General features: G+C 62.3%; 1 protein-coding gene across 2 annotated transcripts; it reads right to left on the minus strand.

Moving 5' to 3' along the window:
• Nucleotides 1-97: 97 nt before the first annotated feature.
• SYNPO (synaptopodin) lies at nucleotides 98-21,726 on the minus strand. 2 transcript variants are annotated; one of them, XM_064387728.1, is made up of 4 exons: nucleotides 21,622-21,726; nucleotides 13,869-14,620; nucleotides 3,320-5,238; nucleotides 98-2,058 (listed from the first exon to the last, which is right to left on the minus strand). In XM_064387728.1, the coding sequence occupies exons 2-4, from the start codon at nucleotides 14,338-14,340 to the stop codon at nucleotides 1,291-1,293; spliced, it is 3,159 nt and encodes a 1,052-aa protein (XP_064243798.1). In that variant the 5' UTR covers nucleotides 14,341-14,620; nucleotides 21,622-21,726; the 3' UTR covers nucleotides 98-1,290. The 2 variants fall into 2 exon arrangements, with proteins under 2 accessions (XP_064243798.1, XP_064243797.1); XM_064387727.1 differs by lacking the exon at nucleotides 21,622-21,726 and adding an exon at nucleotides 14,825-15,010.
• Nucleotides 21,727-22,161: the final 435 nt, after the last annotated feature.

Genomic DNA, 22,161 nt, shown 5'->3' on the forward strand with positions numbered 1-22,161 from the left:
CTGACCCCTGGGGACATGTAGCAGCAGCAGGAGGTGGCCGTGTGTGTGCCACATGTGCCCAGGGCACCTCGGGGACAGATCAGAGGCAGCCTGGGTGCAGTAACGGCGCTTTATTTTGGATCTGGGTATACAGCGTGTGGCGAAGGCAGGTTGTGGTGGCTGCTGGAGCCAGGGTGGGAGATGTGTCCTGGGAATGGGGACTGGGCTCCAGGAGGGGCAGCTGCAGTGTGGAGCGCTCCAGGGGTCAGGGATTGGCTGGCTCCAGCAGCGTGGCCTGGGGAAAGGGAAGGGGTGACGGGCTCCCTGAACGGGAATATGCTGGAGCCCTGGCAGCCCAACACAACCTCTTTTCCAGGGCTGGCCCCAAGCTGTGGGGACCACGACGTTCTCAGAATCACCTTCTGTGCCAGCACCTCCTTCAAACCCTCGGCAACTTCTACCATTTCCTTTGGCTCCTACAGTTCCCCATTGTCCTGGCTGTCTCAGCCCCCGTTGGTTCCCGTGTGTGCCTCCAACCCACCGGAGTGGGGATGGGGTGAACTTGGGCATGGGGACAGTGACAGGTACAAGATGGGGCTGTCCCTCTTGGTCTGGGCAGGGTGGGAGGGCACCTGTAAACAGTCCCCTTCACATGGCAATAAATAACTTTGGCTCTTTTTGGTCTCCAGGGAAAGAAGGATCTGGGAGAATTTCTTTGAGAAGGAGTCAAAAGTTTAAAAAAAAATTTTAAAAGGCAGTGAAGAACTGGGGGGGGGCTGGAACTAAAAATTAAATTTTCCTCTCCAAAATCTGGTTTTAATTGACACCAGCCAAATCTAGAGGCTGGGAGAGCCTGGTCATGGCAACCAATCGATGCAGCCCACCCGCAGCAGATGTGCCACCCCCGGGCAGCAGAGCTGCAGGGACAGCCCGGGATAACACCGGGGAGCTGGGGGCAGGGGCTCACGGGCACGCCGAGCCCATCCCACCCCGGCTGTGCGGGATGGGGCGGGCTGGCAGGCAGGAACTGCCGAGGCAGGGGCCGGGGGGGCCGCTCCCCCCTCTGCCTGCTGACCACGCAGTCCTGCCCCGAAAGGTTAGCGTGGTAAAAATAGAGCGGGGCCATGGCGTGGCGGGCGGGCGGGAGGCACCTGACCCCGCTGGCACACTGAGGGGTGGTGGCAGCTCCCAAGGGACACTTTTTGGGGACCTCAGCCCCGGGGGTTGGTGTGTTCCCGGTGGGGGATGAGCGGGTGGCATCACCCGGGCTGACGGGTGGAGGGAGAGGGATTTTTGGGGGGCCTGGCTTGTCTAGGAGGTGCAGGGAGCCCCCGAGGGCAGACCCCCCGTCTTCAGCCGCAGGCTGCTGGTCCAGCCCCGGGGACAGAGGTTGAAGCTGTGGATGCCCGGGCTCTTGGTCCCCGAGTCTTCGGAGTCGAGGGAGACGTCCGAGTCCGTCGGGGAGCGGGAGGTGCAGCGCTTGGCTGGGGAGCGCCCGCCCACCGCGGGGGATGGCAGGGGGCTCTTGGGGACGGGCGACAGCCTGGCCACGGGGCAGGAATGCGCGCTGGATGGCAGCAGGAGCCGGCGGCCCTCTGCCCAGGCGGCTCGGGGCATCCCGGGGGAGGCACAGGACGGGGGGCTGCCCGCCCGGGGCGATCGCAGGGGGCTTTTGTGGGTGGGCGAGGGGCTGCCCAGGCTCCCCAGCGTGCTGCCGGCAGCCTGCGGTGCCGGCGCTCTTGGCCCCAGCCGGGGCGACTGGGGCAGGCTGGGGGGGCCGGCAGGGATGGGGGTGAAGGGCCGGGAGCTCTCCAGCCCCGCGCCTTTGGGAGAGGAGCTCTTCCTGCGGGCGGCGTTGATGATGTTCCTGGCGAGCCGCGCTTGCATCTGCCGGCTGGCCCGGGGCTCCGCGTCCTGCCGCAGCGGGGACAGGGACCGCTCGCTCCAGGGAGGGGACGTGGGGGGTCCCTCGTCCTGCTCGGGCACCGAGGCCGGGCTGGCCCAGCCGTCCAGGCTGCCCGGGCGCCGCGCCAGCCGGGGCGTCCAGGTGGGCGACGCGGGGAGGGACGAGCGCCTGTCCTGGAGAGGGACAGAGAGCGGGTTAGTGACCCCCAGCCGGGGCGACAGGGACACAGCAGGGCTACAGCCGCAGGGTGCCGAGCTAAGATTCATGCTGGCACAGCCCCGCAGGAGCTGGTGACATCTCTTTGTGCACTGCACCCTGCAAGGGGTCCCCAAAACGAATTTGACCCTGCACCCCCTCGCCCACCAAGGAGATGGCGGCAGGCTGAGCCTGCCGTTCATCCTTGCCCAGAATATGTCCCAGGACCTCTCATTACCTGCAGCTTGCTAAAGTCTCCCTCTGGGGGATGCTCGGAGCCCCCTTGCACGGCCCCAGCATCCGCCACCCCGCACTGCTCCCCAGGCGGCAGCAAAGAGAAGAGCCAGGTGTGACAGCGCAGAGAGTGTATTCAGAAAGAGGGGAAAAGAAAAATGCAGGAGAAGTAAAGCACAGTCAAAAGGCAACTTGGCACCGTGGGGAAGGTGGCGGGAGGGCATGGGCAGAGGCACAGCTGGGTGACAAGCCTTGGGCTGAGCATCACCCAGCAGCCCTGCCCTTGGCACTCTCCTCATCCCAGCACGTCCCGTGCTTCCAGCCGTGCCACACAGCCCTGCCCAGCCCAGCACTGAGCCCAGCTGGGGACAGGGCCCCGCGGGGACCCTGGGCCCAGCACCACCGGGCTCTGCCATTCCCCGAGGGATGCAGTTCTTCCTCCACAGAGAGGAAGCAAAGGAGGACAGATCCTGAAGGAGCAACAGGAGAGCCAGGAGCAGGCACAGTGAGGCAGAAAGGCAGCGTGTCCCCTCCAGGTTTGCTTTGGTAGGAAGCTGAGAAGAGCCCAGGACAGAGGGGATGTGGAGGAGCAGGCAGAGCTCTGAGAGCTGGAAAGCCGGAGGCGAGGAAAGGAGGGAGCCAGAGGTGCAATGCTCCATAACAGGTTCCAGGTGAGAGAAGAGCAAGAACAGCCCTGTGGGACAGACAGGCTCCTGCTGACTCTTTGGGAATCCTGCAGGCTCTGTGGCCAGTTCCTGCTGCCTCCCGGACACTCCTCAGCTCCTCTTGCACCGGGGGTTCAGCAGTGCCTGTCATCCACTGTCCCAGCACTGCACCCTCACAACCACTTCTTTTTTCTATTTTCTTCCCCCCCACACTTTTTGTTTTGTGCTTGGTTTGGCTTTTGGCTCTCCCACGAGCAGTTCGTTAGGGAGGACTCAGCCTAGCACCGCTGTGTTTTTCTCTCTGCCACCACTACTTGTAGTAAAAGGAAGGTTTCCACACCTGCGGCTCGATGCCGGCATTCCTGGTGGAGTAGGAGGGCCGGGGTGCCTGGAATCCCTTTGCCCGCGGCGGCAGCAGGCGGCACGGCGAGGCCAGCAGCGCCTCGGCCGGGGCTGCGGGGCTGGCACGGCTCTCGGCACCCAGGGGCAGGGCCCCGGCTGCACTGGGGAAGGGGCTGGCACTGCTCTGGCCGGCGCTGGGCACCGCCGGGGGATGCCAAACTGGGGAAGGAGGCAACGGAGAGGTCGGGCAGGAGGCTTGCTGGGAATAGGGGTAGGAGTCGGGAAGAGAGGGTCTGGGTGGAGGCACCTCCTGGGGCATGGACCTCGCTGGCCCCTTGGATGGGGACAGGATGAAGAGGGAAGACTGGAGCTGGTAGGGCTGGTGCCTGGAGATCTCCAGCTCCTTCTGGGACACCTCGTTCTCTATGAGGTTGCTGCCGTACAGCGATGCAGGAGGGGTTTTGGAGGGCCTGCAGGGACTCTTGGAGGGGCGTCTGGAGACCATGGGTGACAGGTAAGCGTTGTTGTCATACTTCCAGGAGGGAGGCAGGGACATGGTGGGCGATGGTGACCGCAGCAGCTCAGGCTGGGAGGGAGCCTCAATGATGAACTTCTCCATCCTGGATTGTCGGCGCGCAAAGAGCTCAGCCCCCTTCCCTCTCGCTTCAGTGAGGATGTGGCTGGGCTGTGGCTTCTTCTTGGGCTGGATGGTGGGAGACTTGAGGCAGGAGGACCACGCTGGAGCATCCTCAGCTGGTGGGAGGTGCTGCACACCCCTGGCTGTGCTGTTGGGGACAAAGTTCGCAGCTTCAGCCCCGAGGGCGAAGGGCTCATCCTCGGCGCTGGGCTCCCCCTGCTCCTTCTGCTTCTTCCTGCTGTCTGCACTCTGAACCAGGTCCAGCAGGTCGGGGTTGGGGCTCAGCTTTGGCTTCTCCAGGAAGGTGAACATGGACTTTCTGCTGGCTCTCCGCGCAGCCGACTCCTCCAGGATGCCTGTTTTGGGCAGGGGGTTTGGTCCGCTCACCCCGCAGCCCAGGAGGGGGTCTGGCAGCATCTTCTGCTCCTGGCTGGGGTACAGGGCCGAGTAGGCAGGGGGGGAGCGGACACGGGTGAGGGGTGGGGGGCTGCTGAGGGTCTCTGCATAGGTTGGTGGTGGGGGCAGCTCGGGGGCAGGGGGTTCCTCGGCCGGCTGGGCGCTGGCGGGGGGTGCCTGGGTGCCGAAGGGTCTGGCTGTCCGGTTCTTCACAGGCTTGGGCTTGGCCAGGGTGAGCTGCACCTCGTAGTACTGCCGGCCCTGTGTCCCGTTCTGCTGCTGCCCGCCCGGGGGTGCCATCCCTGTGGCTGTCCCCGCTGGTGCGCTGGGCACCTCAGCGGGCACCTCAGCGGGCACCTCAGCGGGCACTTTGACGTTCTTCCCCTCCTCGGGGCTCTGTGGCAGGACCAGAGGCGCCGTGTTCGGCCCCGCAGGGGCTCCTGCATTTCCGAGCCCCTCCACCCCTCTCTCCATCCCTCTGTCTGCCTGCTCCTGCACGCCGTTGCTGGCGGCCGATGCCATGTTCTCCTTCAGGTAAACGCTGAGTGGGACCTGCTGGGCTTCAGCAGGGAGCTCCTGGCGCGGGGAGGCCTTTGCCAGCATCCCTTCTCCGGGACTGCCAGGCTGGCCGGGCTGCGGCTTCATCCCGTGCCCCTGGCTGTGCTCCATGGCGGCCTGGCGAGGCTGGGGCGCGGGGCTCAGGGGCAGCCCCCCGCCATGCCCGGCCCCCGTGAGCCCCTCAACGCGCTGCCTGCGCCGGTGGAACAGCAGCACGCCCTTGGAGCTGGGGCCGGGCGCCGTGGTGAGCTGAGCCGCGATCCTCTGGCTCCGCGCCTTCGCCTCCTTCAGCTCCTTCTCCGAGAGGCTGGCGCTGCGGGAGAGACCTGGGAGAGAGGAGAGGGGGATTAGGGCCCTCAGGGGAATGGGGGGGGTCAGCTCTCCCCGCCCAGCCCTTCCTCCAGGTATCCCCCGGCATCCCGACTCCTTCCCCGGCAGGTGGGAGCAGGCGGGAGGGATGCACCGGGGCTGGGATACACGGTCCGGGGGAACGGGGACCCAGCACAGACATCACGAAGCTGCTGGGACAGATGGGAGGGCCCAGGGGACACCCAGTGACACTCAGGACGTTTCCACCACGCCACCCCGTGTCTCGGCTGGGTTCTGCGCACCCACCGCGCTGACCGCACGGGGAAGGAATTCCTGGGAGCGGGTCTCGGGTGCAGCTCTCACGGCTCCGGGCCCCGAATGAAGAGGCAGTGGAGGGAAGAGGCCAGCGTGTGTCCCAGCCCCTGGCCCCGAATGCCGGCACGCTCAGCCCGAGCGGGCAGGACACAAACCCGGGGACAGCGGGAGATGCCAGCCCACCCCGAGCGACACGAGAGGGCAGCAGCCGACAGAAGCTGTGCAGATCCCGCCCGGCTGGACACGGGCACGGACACAGCGAGGAGCCACCCCCACGGCCCGGGACTCCACACAAGCTCTAAGAGCAACGTGCTAAAGCCTGGCCCGAGCCCCGCGGCGAGCAGCCCGGTGCCGCCGGGCTTCTCCTGTGCCGGACAAAGGTCAGGGCACCAGCCCTTCCCTAAGACCGAAAGGATGTGGAGCTGCCGGGAATGCATTTTCTCAGGGTGAGCCATTTCCTATGAGCTTGCCCCGCCGAAAGCACGCGTGGGAAGGGCAGTGTCCCCCACCCTGCCGAGGCCACTGCTGGGCACAGACACCAGCGCCGACCATCGGCATCAGCCCCGCGCCCAGCGAGGGTGCAGCCCCTCTCCAAAGGCACTGCCAGGGGCTCTGATGGTGTCTCTGCTCTGTCTCTGGCCCCAGCAGGGAGGTGGGTGGCCAAGGCAGCCCGCTCCCAGCCCTGCTCTCCTTTCCTTCCCATCCCATCCCCTCCCGTCCTCCCTTCCTTCATGTGTTCCTCATTTTCTTGCCTTCTGTGCTGCTTGGGAGTCTTCCAGGATATTTTCAGCAGTGGCTCAGCCTACCAGCGAGGGAAAGGGATGGATGACTAAGCCAAATCCTTCCAGCAAGCCCACGGTTAGCAGGAGGCCTGCTGGAAGCTGGGCAACTCCTGTTCCTCACCCTTCATCCCTCCTGCCTCCCTCAGCACGCGGCAGTCCTTGCACACAGCTCAGGAGTGCAGGATGCCCTGGATGAAGTCCTCAGGCTGCCCGACAGGAGGGTTTTTCTGGGCAGGGGAGGCAGAGATGCCAGTGGAAACTCTCCTGGAGACAAGGAACCAGTGGAAACTCTCCTGGAGACGAGGAGCCGGTCGGCAGCGGCGACGCCGGCGGCCCGAGTCCCCCGGTTCTCGCCCAGCATTGTTTCACGCCCCGTTCCTATTTGCCTTGGCGGCGGCACAGAGCGGGGCCGCTGCTTCCTCCGGCCGGGCTGCCTGGAGGGCGGCCAGCGCCGCGGGGTCACCCTCGCCGCCTTTATCTCCGAGAGGCAGGAGAAACGCGGCCAAGGAGCCGTTGAGAAACAAGCCACAGGCTCCAGATGTCTGCGGGCTCCGTGCTCCGAGCGGAGCATCCCGCTCCTCGGGGCCCGGCTGCCTAAGAAGCCGAGCTCTCGGCGGAGCCATTTCGCAGCCTCTTGCTCTTGCTACTGCCTTTTAACAGCAAATAAGGGGCCCTGGGGGATCTCCTCTTGCTGGAAGGATGACTCAGCTCCTGGCCAGCCCGTCCTGCTTGCACTAGCCGCCAGATACGCTCCCACGGAGCCGGGACCAACACCGGGATTTGCCCACCGGGATTTTGCCCCCGGGTGTCTCCATCCTTGCTGCTGCCACAGCCATGGCATTGCTCCGGGCCAGGGTGTGTTGCAGGGTGGGCTCTGCCTCCTGAAATCCCCTGCCTGGTGTCCATTTCCATCCATCCCCTCCAGCCTTCCAGCAGCCCCTGTGCCCCTGCCCCCCCAGCAGCCGCCCTTCCTGGGCTGGTCCACCTGGGCCCACTGGAAATGAATCCCTCAGGATACTACTTGGGATGCTGAGGGTAAGGATTGCTCTTCACATCCGATTGTTATGACACAGATGAAGAGCACTGAAGCCTCTGGCAGTCCAGAGGAAATTGCTGCAGCCTGAGCCATGGGATGAGATTATTCAGCAGTGCAAAGAGCCTTTATCCATGTGCCATGGTGTCTGGAGGGATTCTGTCACCTGGGGCAGTTTCTACACCACACACTCCCCTCCCAGCCACAGGGAACATTCCTTCATCCTTCCCTGCCAGCTCCTGCCAGCTGGCAGCCCCGGGTGGGCTCTGGTTTGTTCTTTTCCCCAGCCCCAGGCAGGAGGGAGGGAGCTGAATGCACTGAGAATGTCCAGGTGCTGGGGAGGAGAAGGAAGAGGGGCTGAAGGCAGCCAAAGCCATGCAAGAAGGAGACAAAAGTAAAATTAATACAAGTGTCCAAGGGCACTGGGAACTGCTTTCCACCCATCACCCTGAGCCCAGTCCAAATTCCAACAGGTGACGGCTCCTTCCTTCCTTCCTTCCTTCCTTCCTTCCTTCCTTCCTTCCTTCCTTCCTTCCTTCCTTCCTTCCTTCCTTCCTTCCTTCCTTCCTTCCTTCCTTCCTTCCTTCCTTCCTTCCTTCCTTCCTTCCTTCCTTCCTTCCTTCCTTCCTTCCTTCCTTCCTTCCTTCCTTCCTTCCTTCCTTCCTTCCTTCCTTCCTTCCTTCCTTCCTTCCTTCCTTCCTTCCTTCCTTCCTTCCTTCCTTCCTTCCTTCCTTCCTTCCTTCCTTCCTTCCCCTCTCCAAGTGTCCCATCTTTTCCCAAGCCAACGAGCCCCCCAGCCCTCTCCACTGCCCTGTGCCCTCACTGGGCCAGCCCTGGGTATCTCTGGTCCAGGGATGCTGCAGAAGGAGCTGCTCCCCATGGAACTGCCAGAGTCCTGGCACCCATGGGCAGCTCCAGGTGCTGTTCTGGTTTAACACACTCCAGCTCTGGCCACAGAAGCCTATAGATCTCTATCTATAGATTTATATAGGCACTTGCTCTGTAGGTTTTCCGTTGCTCCAGGGGTGACTTCCTGAACATCCCCCAAGTGCAGGGCTTAACAGCTTCTTGCTGAGCTGCCAGTCATCCTTCCCACGGCATGTGCAGTGCTCTCTTCTCCAGAGAGAGGATGATGAAGGTGATGAAAGGCATTTTTGTTACTCTCACTTCCTGGACAGATGGGGGAAAAAAATTCCTTCCATCTCAGCTTTCCACGCAGAGGATGGATCCCCCTGAAGGGTGCTAAAGCAGGATGTCTGAAGTCTAGCCAGGAAAAGCTGGAATCACCATCTGACCCCAAATGAAGGTGAAGGATGTGTCAGACATGGCTTGTACCCATCCTGCCCTAAGATGGACTCCGAGAGCTGAAATGGGATGAAGATTTGGCCTTAAACTGCAGATTCACTGAGCTGACAAATTCAGTGGAAGCTGATGGTCTTGACATGGCTGGGATGTCACAGGAAGGAAAAACTGTGACTTGGAAGCTGTGCCTGGTGAGAAGTCCTTGTATAGAAGACAAGAGGTACCCAGGCCTTAATGGGACCTGCAGGGTGCCACAGGTCATGTGAAATCTCAGAGTCAGAGCTGGCAGGTGACTCCAAAACCTTCAGTTTGGGCTCTGTCCCTGGCCTGCTCCAAGTGTGGATGCTCAGCCATGCCAGTGCTGTGCCCAGCTTGGCCACGCTCAGGGTGTCCCACCAGACCACCCCTGGACAGAGCACCCACCATCCATAACCAGCAGGCACTTCTCCCCATTTCCAAACATTTCTTGGATTTCTGTGGTCAGCCCAAATGGTGCCTCTTGCTGGCAAAATCCCACTGGCAAAACCAAAAGCAAAACCAAGACAAACCCCATTTCCAGAGGGACGTGCTCTGTGCCACCTGACACGAACCCCAGTGCACATCCACAGCCAGGCAAGGCTGGGGAGAGCAGATCCAGTGTTTTCACCCAAACATCGAGGACTTTGGCCACTGAGGAAATGTAAGCAGGTTTTTTGGCAGAGCAGCAAGCTGGCCCCTTGCCCCAGCTACAGCTGTGCAGGATTTTTTGCAAGGCATACCAGCTCACACACATTTCAGTCTGTGCACACATTCTCCTCCAGCTCCCAGTTATCCCAAATAATCTGCAGCTAGGAAAACACGGAGGGTAGCACAGACAGGCAGCTGAGCTAGCTAGAAACGGATATGATTCAAACATATGGATAGAAAGATGACAATTTTCTGCCTCGTTCCCAGCTTCCAGCCCTCCCATGCCCCAGATAGAAAACCTCCATGAAGTTCTTATCCGTGCTGGCCCTGCAGCCCCAGAAGGATCCGGCCCAGGTGGTGGGTGCTGTGGTGGGATCAGCCTCTCCTGCCTGGCAGACGCTCTGTGCTGGGCCTCTCCACACGGGCGCCTTTGCCAGTGACAAAATGTGGCACGGCGAGAAAATTCGTCGCGCTTGCAAGTTTTCCCTGGGCTCTGCTCGCAGGGGCTTTGCTGGATTTGGAGCTGTTTGCCTCCCCAGCCGTGCCTGGCACTCAAATCCTGCTGAAATGGCCCCACAGTCTCCAAGCAGCAGCTCCCGGGGCACCCAATTCCCACACAGGGGGAGAAGGGGGTGGTGGGGGGTGAGTTGCAGTGGGGGCTGTCTGCCCCTGCCCCTCCCCAGTTCCTGGGGGATGCAGTGAGCAGCCCCAGCCCCACACGTGTCCACACTGGGCAAGAAGAAGCTGCTGCCACCACACACGTGGAGGCAGCACCTTCCCCAGCTGGCTAAAATCAAGCTTTTATCATGGAAAAGGCGGCTGGAGCCGGGCAGACCTCCCCCAGACATCCCTGCCGTCCATCCACCCCGAGGGCAGCCCGTCCCACGGCCGGGTACCACGGGGACTCCATCCATCCTGCCCGGAAAGTGCGTCCCAGCCCCGCTGTGCCAAAGCTGCTGGGACTCGCTGCCACCGTCCCGGGCTGCAGGGTCCCGGGACAGCCCCGCAGGGTCCCGGGACAGCCCCGCCGGGCGGGCGCCCCGAGCCAGCGGCGCTGCCCCGGCCTGAGAAGGTCAAACGGCCCGGAGAGGGGTGGGCAGAGCGGGGAGGGCGGCGGAACGAAACGGGGCCTTTGCCTGTCCCTTGCACAACCCGTAAAGGATCCATCCTGCTGGCTGCCAAGCCCCGGGCCAGCCCTCGTGTCCCCAGCATGGTGGCATGGCCAGGGGAGGTCACGTCCCTGACAGGGACAGGGGACAGCGCCTGGGAAGACGTTCTGCTGAGCTTGAGGGTGCGACCCTGCGAGCCCCGAGGAGGACCCCCAGGTCCCTCCACGTCCCCGCCGAGTGTCCCCACTGTGCCTCCCACGCCCCACATCGGACACCGGGCTGCCGGCGGAGCCAAGCGACACCTGCGCCGCTCATTCCTGGGGACAAACCCCGCTGAGCCCCGGCTGTGTGCGCCCCATCGCCCCCCATCGCCCCCACGGCACTTCTGGGCATGCACTCCCGCTCCCCCCGTGCACCCGGACCCCACGCACCCCCGGGCGCTGCCATCCCCCGGCAGCCCGGACACCCCAGATCCCGCTCTGCGTGCCCCCCCAGCCCCGTCCCTTCTGCACCGGCACCCCGGCCCCGCGCGGAGCCCCCCGGTCCCTGCCCCCCGCTCCAGCCCGACCGTACCCGCGGTGCCGGTGCCGCCTCCCCGCGCAGCCCGACTGCACCGGCGAGGCGGCGGCGGGCAGGAAAGTTGCGGCAGCTCCGCCCTCGGAGCGGGCCCGGGGGGGCGGCGGGCGGGGGCCGGCCCGGGGGGGTGCCGGGTCCCGCCGGCGCTGCCCCTGCCCCTGCCCGCCCCGACAGACCGACGGACGGAGCGGACGGGACGGGCTCCCCCCGCCCGGCCACTCTGGCAGCCGCCCCCGATGCTCCTGCTCCGCTGCTTCTCGTCCCGGCTGGGTCTGCCCTGAGCCCGCTGCGCGGGGGAGAAGCCTGGGCATCCCCTCACCCAGCCCGGGGCAACCCCTCACCCAGCCCGGGGCATCCCCTCACCCAGCCGGGGCATCCCCTTATCCAGCCCGGGGCATCCCCTCACCCAGCCTGGAGCATCCCCCCACCCAGCTCCCCGCATCCCCTTCCCACTCCGGGGCATCCCCTTATCCCATTCTGGGGTATCCCTCTCTCCCAGCTCTGCACACTCCCCTTAACGCTCCTGAGCGTCCCCTTACCCATCCCCGGACACCCCCTCACCCAGCCCCTCGCCCTTTTCCCCTCCTCTCCCCCGCAGCACCTTGCGTTCCAGACGCTGCTGGGGGTGTGGGGCTTCCCCTTCCCGCAGGTTTCCTCAGTGCTAAAGTTTTGAAGCACTTGGAGGGAGGCAAAAATCCAGAGACAAAAATCCAGCAGCGGTGTCACTGCCCTGGGGACCTCCTGGAAAGAGCCCTCAATCCCCAGGGCTGCTCCCAGTCCCAAGGGAGCCACAGACGATCCCTGGGGAGCCAGCATCACCTCCCGCCTCCACCGCTGGGGCTGCAGAGCTCGGGTGAGACCGGCCTCACCCCCTTCCCATGCCTGTCCACACCTCAGGATGAGCTCTTGGCTTGATTTTTTGCCTTTCTAATTTCCTTTCTTCCTGCCCCTCCGTGCTTTTTTGTGCTTTCCTGGTTTTTGAGGGAGCCTGGCGCTGGCTCTGCAGCCCCCAGGGAGTGAAACCTTCCGTTTATTTGCACACCAGACAGAGAAACCAGTCCTGCCTCCTGCATCTCCCAGCCTCTGCCTCTTCCCGGGGCTCCTGCGCTCCCCAGCCTGCCCTGAGAGGTGCCATCCAGCCCGGGCTGCTGTGCTGGATATTTGGGAGCAGCCAGCCTGGCCTTGGGCTGCTGGATGGGGACCAAAGGGGCACCTGGGACCCGCCTGGGTGGGTCCACACAGCTCAAGGTGGGGCACCCGTTTGGCTCCCGGCTCCCAGGGCCAGCCCTGCACCACTCTGGGTGTGGATGGATGCATCCTCTCCTGCTGAAGAGGCTGGAAGAGGTGGGGGGTCCTGTACCCCATGATAGCTGAAGAGAAGCAAGTCCCTGACGTGTCCCAGGGATGCTCCTGCAAACAGGAACAGCCCTAGTGCCAGGGATGATCCTGCCTGCTGCAGGACCAGCCCTGGTGCGTCTTAAAGGGCTCCTGTCCTTTCCCCTCACTGCACAGAAACAAACCTCTCTGCCCCAAACCTCTCTGCCCCAAACCTGCAGGCTTTGGCAAGGTCCCTGCTCTCAGGACCCTCGGTGACATCCTGCCTGCAGGCTCTGGAAAGTCTGACGGGTCCTGCAGGCAGTGGCTGCTGGTGATCTCACTTGGAGGGGGAGGAAACGGGACAGACAAACTCTTTCCAACAAACCTGTTGAGTTACTTTAAAATTCCAGGCTGGCAGCAAAAGTGCTGGATGGCGGCGGGGATTAGGAAAATGCTGAGCCTGGACAGAGGCAGGCCTGACCTTTCCCCACCGCAGATCTGCCATCCCCGAGCAGTGAGAAATGGGAAGACTATTTGGGTCCATCTGGTTTGTGTGCTGAGCCCTGAAACACGATGCTGCTGGGGCAGCTGTGAGCCAAAGGGCTTGGCTGAGCTTCCCAGCCTTGTCGCATCCAGGAGCCGCTGGTTTGGAGGATGCCTGACACTGCAAAAAGGCAGGGAGTGGGTTCTGGACACCGGGTTCATATCAAGCATCCCCAGTAGGTCCCACCCCATCCCTGGGGGGTGCCTTGGGAGGGCCAGAGCAGCAGCATCCCAAAATGCCACCCCGTGGGGACAGGGACACACCTGCCCTGCTGTGTGGCAGCTGAGATAACAGTTGGGCAGGGGCAAAATAGAAAGGAGGGGGAAGCAGGGTTTAAAAATGGGCCCAATGCCTGTAAGAGGATGGGTTCTGTGGGAGCATCTCCCACAGGGAGTGGGGGCATTCCAGGCATGGCAGCAGCCCCAGTAACCCTGGGTATGAGCCTGTAGTTGTCACTGAGGCTGAAGGGACAGTCACAGTGGGGGAGAGGAACAGCTGTGGCACGGGGCAGTGAGGTGAGGCAATGGCAGAGAGCATTGTGGGAACCAACCAGCCTGAAATAAAGAGCTTAGTTTTTAAACCAGGGGCTGACAAAAATGGCCCAAAGCCATGTGAGGGATGCTTGGCCATCCCAAACTGATGGAGGTGTCCCTGTCCCAGCTGGTCCTGATCACTCTGGGGCAGGATCCCACCAAGCCCATGGCCAGGGTGAGGGCTGGGAAGCCCATCCTGGTCATGCCCCACTGAGGGATGGGTTGAGTTCCTGGAGACAGTGGGAACCCGCCTGCTGCCTTCCCACCCCCCTCCCGAGAAAAGCCACAGATTCCTTCTTATTTTTAAGGCCAAAGAGATCATCACAAGCTAAATTAGTCCCAGCAGCTCTGCTGGAAGCCTGGGAGCTCTAACCCAGGGAAAGTCCTGCCCTGGGAAGAGCTGGGTGTTCTCACCAGGAGCACAGTAGTGCCTTTCAGGGGGGACAGTGGCCAAAGGGGGTTTCTCTTACCTGTTTTCCTTGGCTCAAAGTCAGGGTTGATGAGGACCCGTTGGATCTTCACCACTTTCCACTCCTGGCTGGGATTGCATGTGGGGCTGTCTGCTGCGGGGGGCAGCTCTGGGGCAGAGGCAGGGCACTTCAGAGGGGCTGCAGGCTGCTCTGCCAAGGCCAGGCTGCCGTTCAGCGGGGGCTGTGGTGCATCCCCATTGAGCCCCCCGAGGTCCCTCTGGCAGCTCCCACTGGGTTTCCCTCCCAGCAGTCCCGTCCGTGCCTCCTGCTCGCCTGGCTCGGAGGCTGGAGCACCCCAGAGCTGATGGCAGCTCTGCCCCCCTCTGCTCCTCCTCTCCTGCCAGCTGCCACTGTCCCCCTCAGTGTCCCCCTTGGCTGTCCCACGGACACAGGGGGGCTGCTCAGCCTCGCCAGGCACGGGGCAGCCGGGCTGGGGGTGGAGGCAGAACTGCTGCAGCCTTGTCCTCAGCATCTTCCTTCACTGATTTCCACTCCACGGCCTTTCCAAGCAGCTCTGCATGGCCAGGGGGATGGATCCTCCCTCAGAGCATGGGCACCATGAGGGAGGGCAGCCAGTGCCAGGCGTGAGCTCCGCTTTGCTGCCCCTGCAGGCAGGAGGATCAGGCACGATGCCGCTGGAGCAGGCAGGTTTTGGAGACCCGGATGGAGGGATGTGTCCAGGGGAGGCAGGCCAGCAAGGAGAATTATGCAGGAATTTCTCTTTTCCAGGCAGAGGACCAGCATCCAAAAACCTGTGTGAAGGGAAGGAGGAGCGTTGAGGATGCTTGGGCTTGCACTGATTTCCTATGGGCACAGAGCAACCCCCAGCAACCCCAGCCCAGCTCCAGCTCCAGCACCACTTCCCATGAGGAAGAACCCCCTGAAAAGCAGTTTGGAAATGCCCCAAGCCCACCACCGTTCTCACCACCCCAGCACCCTCATCCACCCATCCTCACCCTGGGGACAGCACCCATGGCCCTGTGCCCTGCTCCCCCTGCTTTGTCAGCCCAGATGAGCACTGGCATCCCTGTCAGTGCTCAGCACTGGGGCACCACTAATCTGGAGCTGGGAGTGTCCAGCCAAGAACCAAATCCCTGAGGATGTTGCTCAGGGTTATCAGGAACAAAAAAGGAAAATTTCCAGCATCCAGCTAAACCATGTTTAACCATTGAGTGACTCCTGCGGCGTCAGGACAAGCGCAGACAGACCCACTTCCCTCCTGCCAGGCACAAATCCTGCCGGGATGACGAGCCCACGCACCAACACAGACAGTTATCAGCTGGGAGAGGGGGATGTCATCTCTCCCAGGACAGGATATGGGTTACAGTGCACGGAAATTCCTGTGAGTCCTTCGCTCGCACAGCATCACCAGTGCTGCTCACAGCAAGGCTGCTGAGAGATCCACAGCACCCACGGCACGTGGGCCATGATGGATTTCCCAACCCGACAGCCAGCTGAGGAGGAAAAGGGGATCCTGCTCATCCCAAACCCCTCCCTGAATTATTGCAAGGTTTCTCAGCGAAATAAGAAAAAGCGCCAGGTCAACATGGCAGGTTAAGCTCTGGCAGGAATACACCCTGCAGCTTCCTCGAGGCTCACACAGCTTCTCTGTAAAACTTTTCCTGTCCTTAGCAAGGTTATTTTGGAAAAGAAGGCAGATTAGAAAGCAGGCGCTCGGGCATTTCCCAAACACAAGGCTGCATTTTTTGGAGAACGCCCAACGGAAATCTTCTGCCCTTTTTGAAATCCTTCCTCCTGCCTCTCTCTGCTGCAATTATTCAGCACAGATTTGCAAAGAGAACCTGAGGAGAAAATGTCAATGTTTCTCTCTGAAAAAGAAATTTCACCCTCCTCTTTACGTAATTTGGGGGATCAATAGTTGCAGGAAGCCACCCACATCTTTCCTTAGAAACATGGCAAGTTGTTGGAGCTGGAGAGAGCCAGTTTATCTCAAATGAGGACAAAGAGAAAGTTGCCCAAAATAGCCCCAGCCCAGCGTGGGTGGCAGAGAACCTCTCCGGGTGGATCTGCCTCTCCCCATTCCCATTTCCTCACCCTATCCCTGGGCAGCAGGGTTCTGGGGCAGCACAGCCGTGCCCATCCAACACCAGATCTGCTTTGACAATTTGCTGGGGGAGCTGTGGGAGCTGGTGCCTCCCTGCAAACCATCCTCCAGAGCCACCCCCTTCCATGCAGGAGCTCTTTCTGCACACAGGCACCTCCTGGGAGTGACACCCACGGCCCTGTGCTCCCCAGGCAAACCCTCCCTCCTGAGACACGAGCAGTGGTGCTCCCTGAGGACACTCAGCTGGGACAGGGCCACCCACAGCACCCAAATACTGAGTCAGGCATCTGCTGCCTCGCTGGGGGCCAGCCTGGGCCTGGCATGGTGGTGGGGGAACGGTGGCAGAGGTGTGGAGAGCAGCCTCCTTCTCCAGGACACAGCTCCTGGCTCTACCAGCAGCACAGGAGGGGAATATTCATGAGTACCAATATTTATGAGTACCATGGATCTCAGGCAAAAGCTGCTGGGCTGATCCTGTCTCTTGGAATACCAGCCAGGTAGGATGTGTACAAATGCCTCGGGTGCACCACTGTGCAGGCAATAAAGGGCAGCAGCAGCAGCCATAGCCACAAAGCCAGGCTGAGATAGCCCCCACCTGCAAGCAAAGGCTGTAAAGAGGGATGAGGGTCATTTCAGGCAGCATTTCAGGGTGCAGCTCCAGAGGATGCCCAAACTGGGCACTCGTGCCCAGCTCAGAGTCCCAAAAAGCAGCTGCTCACTGTGCCCATCTGAGAGGCTCCTCATGCTTCCTGATGGCAACAAGTCCCTACGAGAAGCTGCAAAATGGTGCTGGGGAGGGAATAACAACAACAACAACAACAAAAAAATCCTTCAATTCACAAAGTGTTGAAATCTGGCAGCAAGGAGGTCTTTTGCTCGACTTCTCTTCCTGCCCACTCGCTGGCGAGTGATGCACAGCCCCCCCACCTGCCTTTCTCACACCCTGTCACCCTCCCCCCCCGCTATTGAAAAAAGGAAAACTAAAGTTAACTTTCCACGTCCCACACAAATATTTTTGGCAGGCGTTGCTGGCATTCAGGCTGCTGAGCCCGGGGGAGACAGGGTCTGCTGAAAGTCTTTGTCTCCATCTGCTCCCGGCACCCGGCTGGGGGTCTGCAGTGCCTGGCTGGTCTGTCCCAGACACAGCGCAGGGCTAGGAGGTGGCACAGCTGTCAAAAAATGGGGGACACCTCCAGGACAGCCCTGGGGACCGTGAGTGGCCCAGCCACGGGAGAGCCATGAAGTGGGGGGGCAGATTCACACCCAAACTTTGGCTCTGTCCCCGCTTTCTCGGCCACATCCCTGCCCCACGCTGGGTTTTCATCACCACGAAGCAGGCCGGGGAGGGAAGGGAAGGGGTGTGAAAGCTGTCCCTGCACAGCGGGGCTCTCGGGTTTCCCGGGGCAGGCAGCGGGTCGCTGTCACTCAGGCAGGACCCTGCTGCCCAGACTCGCAGTCCCCAGCTCCAGTCACAAGACCGGCCCGGTCCCTTTCCAAAATAGCCCAGCTGCCATGTGTACATCTGGGGAGCTTTACGCCTCCCCGGTGCCAGCAGCTGAATGTCCCCTCAGGGGAGCTGGGCACCTTCCTGCTCCACGTGGCTCCTTCTTCCCGTGGCCCTCTCCCTCGGGAGTCGGGGTGGCTGCATCCCCCAGCTCGCCGTGTTTCTCTCAGGCAGCGCTGCCCTCGCAGCTGACACCGGAGACACCTCGGCTGTCACCCAGCCGCGTTTGGCTGCCCCGTGCTCAGCCACGCTCCCGTCTGCTGCAATCCAATACCCCTCCCGGCCCCCTGGGTACCTGGCCAGGACGGCTGAGTGCTGGGGAAGGCACGGCCGAGCTGCCTCTGGGGTGATTTCCCCTGCACAGGGACCCCACTGCTAAACCCTGCCCGGCTGGGGCCAGGGCGGTGTCACCCGTGCCACCCCGAGGGACAGCGAGGCTGCTTGCAGCCACAAGGGATGGCAGCAGGAGGGACCCTGCTGGGATGAGCAGGATTCCGGGAGGGAAGCCTTCCCTGGCAGGGTCCGGGGGCACAAGGAAGGTGGGATGGATGTGGTGGCTTCCCTGGGCATGACAAGGGACGCCAGCTCCCTGAGGAGCTGACCCGGCAGTGTGGACAGGGATGGCTCCGTCCCGGCTCAGGGCACGCAGGCACAGCAGCCGGCAGCGTGCTGGGGAAAACAAAAGCCTTTTGCAGCGCTGATTTACTACCTGGCGGAAACCGGGATGGAAAAAACAACATTCCTGAGTTCCTGTCCCCGTGCAACCCCTGCGAGCCGCGGGCCGCTGCTCCGGGCAGGTGGGTGCCCGTGCCCGGCTCCCTGCCCCGGCGGGCGGGGACGGGCAGCAGGGGAATGCGGGGGTGGGCACGGGGCTGCGGGCACCGCGGGGGAGGCAGGGATTCAGCCGTGAGAGGAGCTAGGGAGGAGGAGGAGGTGGATGACAGTGGCATCCCGGCCAGCTGGACCGTGTCCCTCCCTCTCCACCCGGCGCTGGGAGGAAGGGCTGGATGTGGGCTGATCGCACCCCTCGGAACTGCTGCGTGGCTCCTCACGCCAGCTCGGGGCTTGTCCCTCCCTGGGCAGCTCCCTGGAGCAGGGCCCGAGGAGGGCAGGGGAGCAGGAAGGGGACGCTGGCCCCTGGAGGGCAGCACGGCGCAGGCAGGGCTGGACTCGGGGTGAAATGTGTTTGGTACCCCGGCACAGCCATCCCAACCCAGCCCCACCCTGGTTACCCCACTCCACCACCCTCACTCCACGGGGGTTTTGGTCAGGTTTTGGTGCTCAGCACACCCACTCCCCTCCTCCCACTGCTCAGCCCACGTTCCAGTCCCAGTCTCCAAGAAACCCTGATGCTCCACAGGGATTTGCCTCCATCAAACATCAGTCTGTGCACTCCAGCCAAGCAGCACTGGTCCTGCTCTGCCCTCCTGGTTGGTTCAGAAGTGAATCTGCCCCTTCCTGCCATCCCTGAGGGGCCCATCTGCCCTGGGGGTCCCAAGCAGACAATCCTGGGAGCTGCCCGTGCCCTGACTGCACGACAGCCCCACGCAGGGCAGGTCCCAGCCTGTCCTGCCCTTTGCTCAGCTTGAACCCTGACCCCAGCTCCAGCTGCTGCATTCCAGGGAATAAGGACAGCCCCAGCCTGGCCCTTGCAGCTGCCTCAAGCCCTTCTCAGTGCAGCTGTGGGCAGCAAAGTACCAGGTTTGCCATGTCCCACCACTCAGCCTGATGTCACCAGGGGGGTGGCCATCCTCAGGGACCTCTGGCCCTACTGCTGTGGGACAGAGGGGGATCAGCTGGAGCCTCAGCAGACCACTACAGGAGGCCAGGGATGAAACTGCAGCTCAGCCTTTTCAAAACTCAAATTAAATGTAAAAACCAGAGAGGTCCAAGAGAGAGGATGAGCTGAAAAATCAAGCTCTGATCGTTGTGGCACAGCTGTCCCCAGGACTGGCACCACCGTGGCTGCAAGGCGAGCTGGATTGGCAAGCCAGGTTCTGGCAGCTTTTGGCTCCACACACCCCTGCCTGCCCGGGGCAGCTCGCCTTCATCACCCATCCTGCAGGAACATCCCGGCTCTGCAGCCACCAGCTCTCTGGCACAGCAGGTCCCACACCCAAATTTCCCTGAGAGCTCCAGCAGCAGCTGCCAGAGGCAGAGGAGGGAGGGCGGGCTGGCACGGCGGCGCCTTCACGCATTTCCCAGGCAATACCAGTGCACAGTTCCTGGGAGAGGAATGAAGGAACCCTCACTGAACACAATCCTGCTCTGTGGGGATGGGGTCACCCCTGGATATCAGATTCCTGGTGATGGCTGTGCCAAAAACCGTGTTGGGAGGGGAGGACAGGGCAGCCTCTGCAGTGGGGTTGGGGTTCACCCTGCAGTGGGGTTGGAACTCATCCCACAGGCATGAGATGAGTGGGATGAACTTTCTGGCAGTGGAGTTATGGCTCATCCTGCAGCCTTGCTGGCCCCAGGGAGCTCAGCCTCAGCAGACACAAAGCACAAGACAGCAACTAAGCAGAAAACCCCACAGGGGCTCGAAAATCCAGTTTAAACAACCTGTGAGCATTCAGGGCTGCCGGAGCTGCAACAAGTGAGTTTGAGCATCTGAACTCCCCAGGCTCCAAACCAGGCTGCAGAATTCCCAGGTAATCCTGGCACAGCCACTGCTGGGTTTCACAGCCGTGCCTGACATTGTCACAGCCCTGCCCAGGTCCTCCTGAGCAAACGAGGGGCCGTGACCTGGGGCTGTCAGGATCAGGGCGTGCGACCTGCCAGTGCAGAGATCCAAGGTCAATAGCAGACCTGCCAGCTCAGCCAAGGTTTGCTGAGCCCGGCAGCTCTGTCCTCCCCGCTGTGAGCCCCCCACTGTCACCTCCAGGCATCCCTGAAGCCCTAAAGCTCCCTGAAGAACAGAACTGTGCTGCTGAGAAACAGGGAGCAGCTCCCTGCTGCTCTCAAACCTGCAGCTCTGGCCAGTGCCTCGGCCCCCAGCTCTGATCCCGGGGGGGCAGGATGGGAACTGAGAGCAGAGATGGGTGCACACAGCCTGGGAACTGCCAGCACCAGGATAAAGGACATTTTAGCAGCACAGGGACAGAGTGCACACAAGCACAGGGTTTGTCCCCTCTGAGCCCCACGGGCAGCGCTCGGGTCTGTCCATGGGAAACAAAGAGCATCCCGGGGAAGGGAGTGTTTTCTTTCCAGACCAGGAAAGCAGCCAAACCCCAGCACATGCCCATTCCCAGGCCTTGGCCCCAGCAGCACAGCAGGCTGGTGGCCTTGGGACATGAGGTCCTTTCCCATCTAGCTCCCCCAAGGCTGAGAGCCCGGCCAGCCCAGGCGAGGCAGGAGAGCAGCCCTGCTGCTTGGGGGGGCTCCGGGGGTCCCTGAGGCCAGGGCACCACCACCTCGCTGCTCAGAGGGGTCCCCAGGCATTCTGGGCTGGGGCTGGGTGTATGTGTTCTCAGCAGTCTGGCTCTCCTTCTGGCAGGATCGCTTGTGCAGTAGGAATAAACATGCCGAGGACACATCCAAGCCAGTGCAAACAGCCCCTGACCGAGCTGCTCTCTCCCAACACTCTGTTTTTCTTTTTGTCCTTTTCCTCTCCTCTCTTAACCCCTTCAGGAAGCCCAGGGGACCTGTACCCAGCTGCCCCAGGAGCTGCTGGAGCCAAACCCCAAGAAACCCCGGGAGTCTGACCACAAGGAAGGGCTGGGACAGCACTGAGGTTCCAGGGTCCCCCCGGGGCACAGGGCTGGTTTTGCTGCCCTCAAGTCCCCTGGTTGTCGTTCCCCTCCCTCTTCTTCTTCCCCTTTCTTCTTTCTCCCCTCCACAGCTCATCCTTTCCCCAGCATCTCCGGAGGGTCCTGGGGGAAAGGGCTGCTCCCCCTTCCAGCACCCAGTTCATCCAGCCAAGCACAGGCTGGGTGCTGCCAGGAGGGCACCTCACTCTGGGCAGGACAGAGCAGCCAGGAGACACCCATGGTGAGGAGAGCACTCCAGGGAAGCCACCTCCACCCTCGCTCTGCCGGGAGCCCTCTCCATCCGCGTTCCTCTCCTGTGACACCGCTCTGTCCCCAGGGTCACCGAGAGCCATGCCCCCAGCATCCCGCCGGGATGGCCGCGGAGCCCAGGACAACTCCGGAGAGCCCAGAGATGCTCGCACTCGCCGCGCTCACCTCTTTCTCTTCCCCTTTTCCCCCGAGGGGAAGCAAGGCTGGCTGCTGTCCCTGAGCCCGGAGCAGGTCGCGCCCCCGCTGCCCGCGGTGCCCGCGGTGCCCCAGCCCGGCTCCGGCCGGCAGCGCCCGGCTCTCCTCGCCGCTCTGCTCCAGCCGCGCAGGGCAGGACAACGGGGGAGAGGGGAGGGAGGAGGGGAGGGGGGAAATGAAACTTTAATAGCACAGAGCCCCTTTTGTTTCCCAGCATATGGGATATTTCATACATGCTGAAGGCATTAACCACCTATATTCTTCAAGCGCTGGCGGCGGCGGGAGCACAGCCCTGCGCTCAGCTCGGGGCACAGAGCCTGTCCTGGGGGCTGCAGCGAGCAGCGAGCAGCCCCTCTGCCCTGGCACCCCCCACAAGAGGGGAGACCCTAAATTAAAACCTGGAAAACTGCTCTGCTTCACCCAGGATCACCCCCCGCATGGTTTTGTCCCCCCAAAAGAGCAACCAAGCCCCCAGACTCGAGGCCAAGAAAGGGATGTCCCTTTCCCTGT

The sequence above is a fragment of the Passer domesticus genome, chromosome 13, assembly GCF_036417665.1.
Source record: "Passer domesticus isolate bPasDom1 chromosome 13, bPasDom1.hap1, whole genome shotgun sequence".
In the NCBI taxonomy this organism is placed as follows: Eukaryota; Metazoa; Chordata; class Aves; order Passeriformes; family Passeridae; genus Passer; species Passer domesticus.

Excerpts from the sequence above, each read along its gene's own strand:
- SYNPO (XM_064387728.1), bottom strand. The coding sequence starts at position 14,340 with ATGCTGAGGACAAGGCTGCAGCAGTTCTGCCTCCACCCCCAGCCCGGC. Across the intron at positions 5,239-13,868 it reads CTTTGAGCCAAGGAAAACAG|GTCTCTCCCGCAGCGCCAGC; the intron begins GTAAGAGAAACC and ends CCTCTCTCCCAG. Across the intron at positions 2,059-3,319 it reads ATGCCGGCATCGAGCCGCAG|GACAGGCGCTCGTCCCTCCC; the intron begins GTGTGGAAACCT and ends GTCCCTCTCCAG.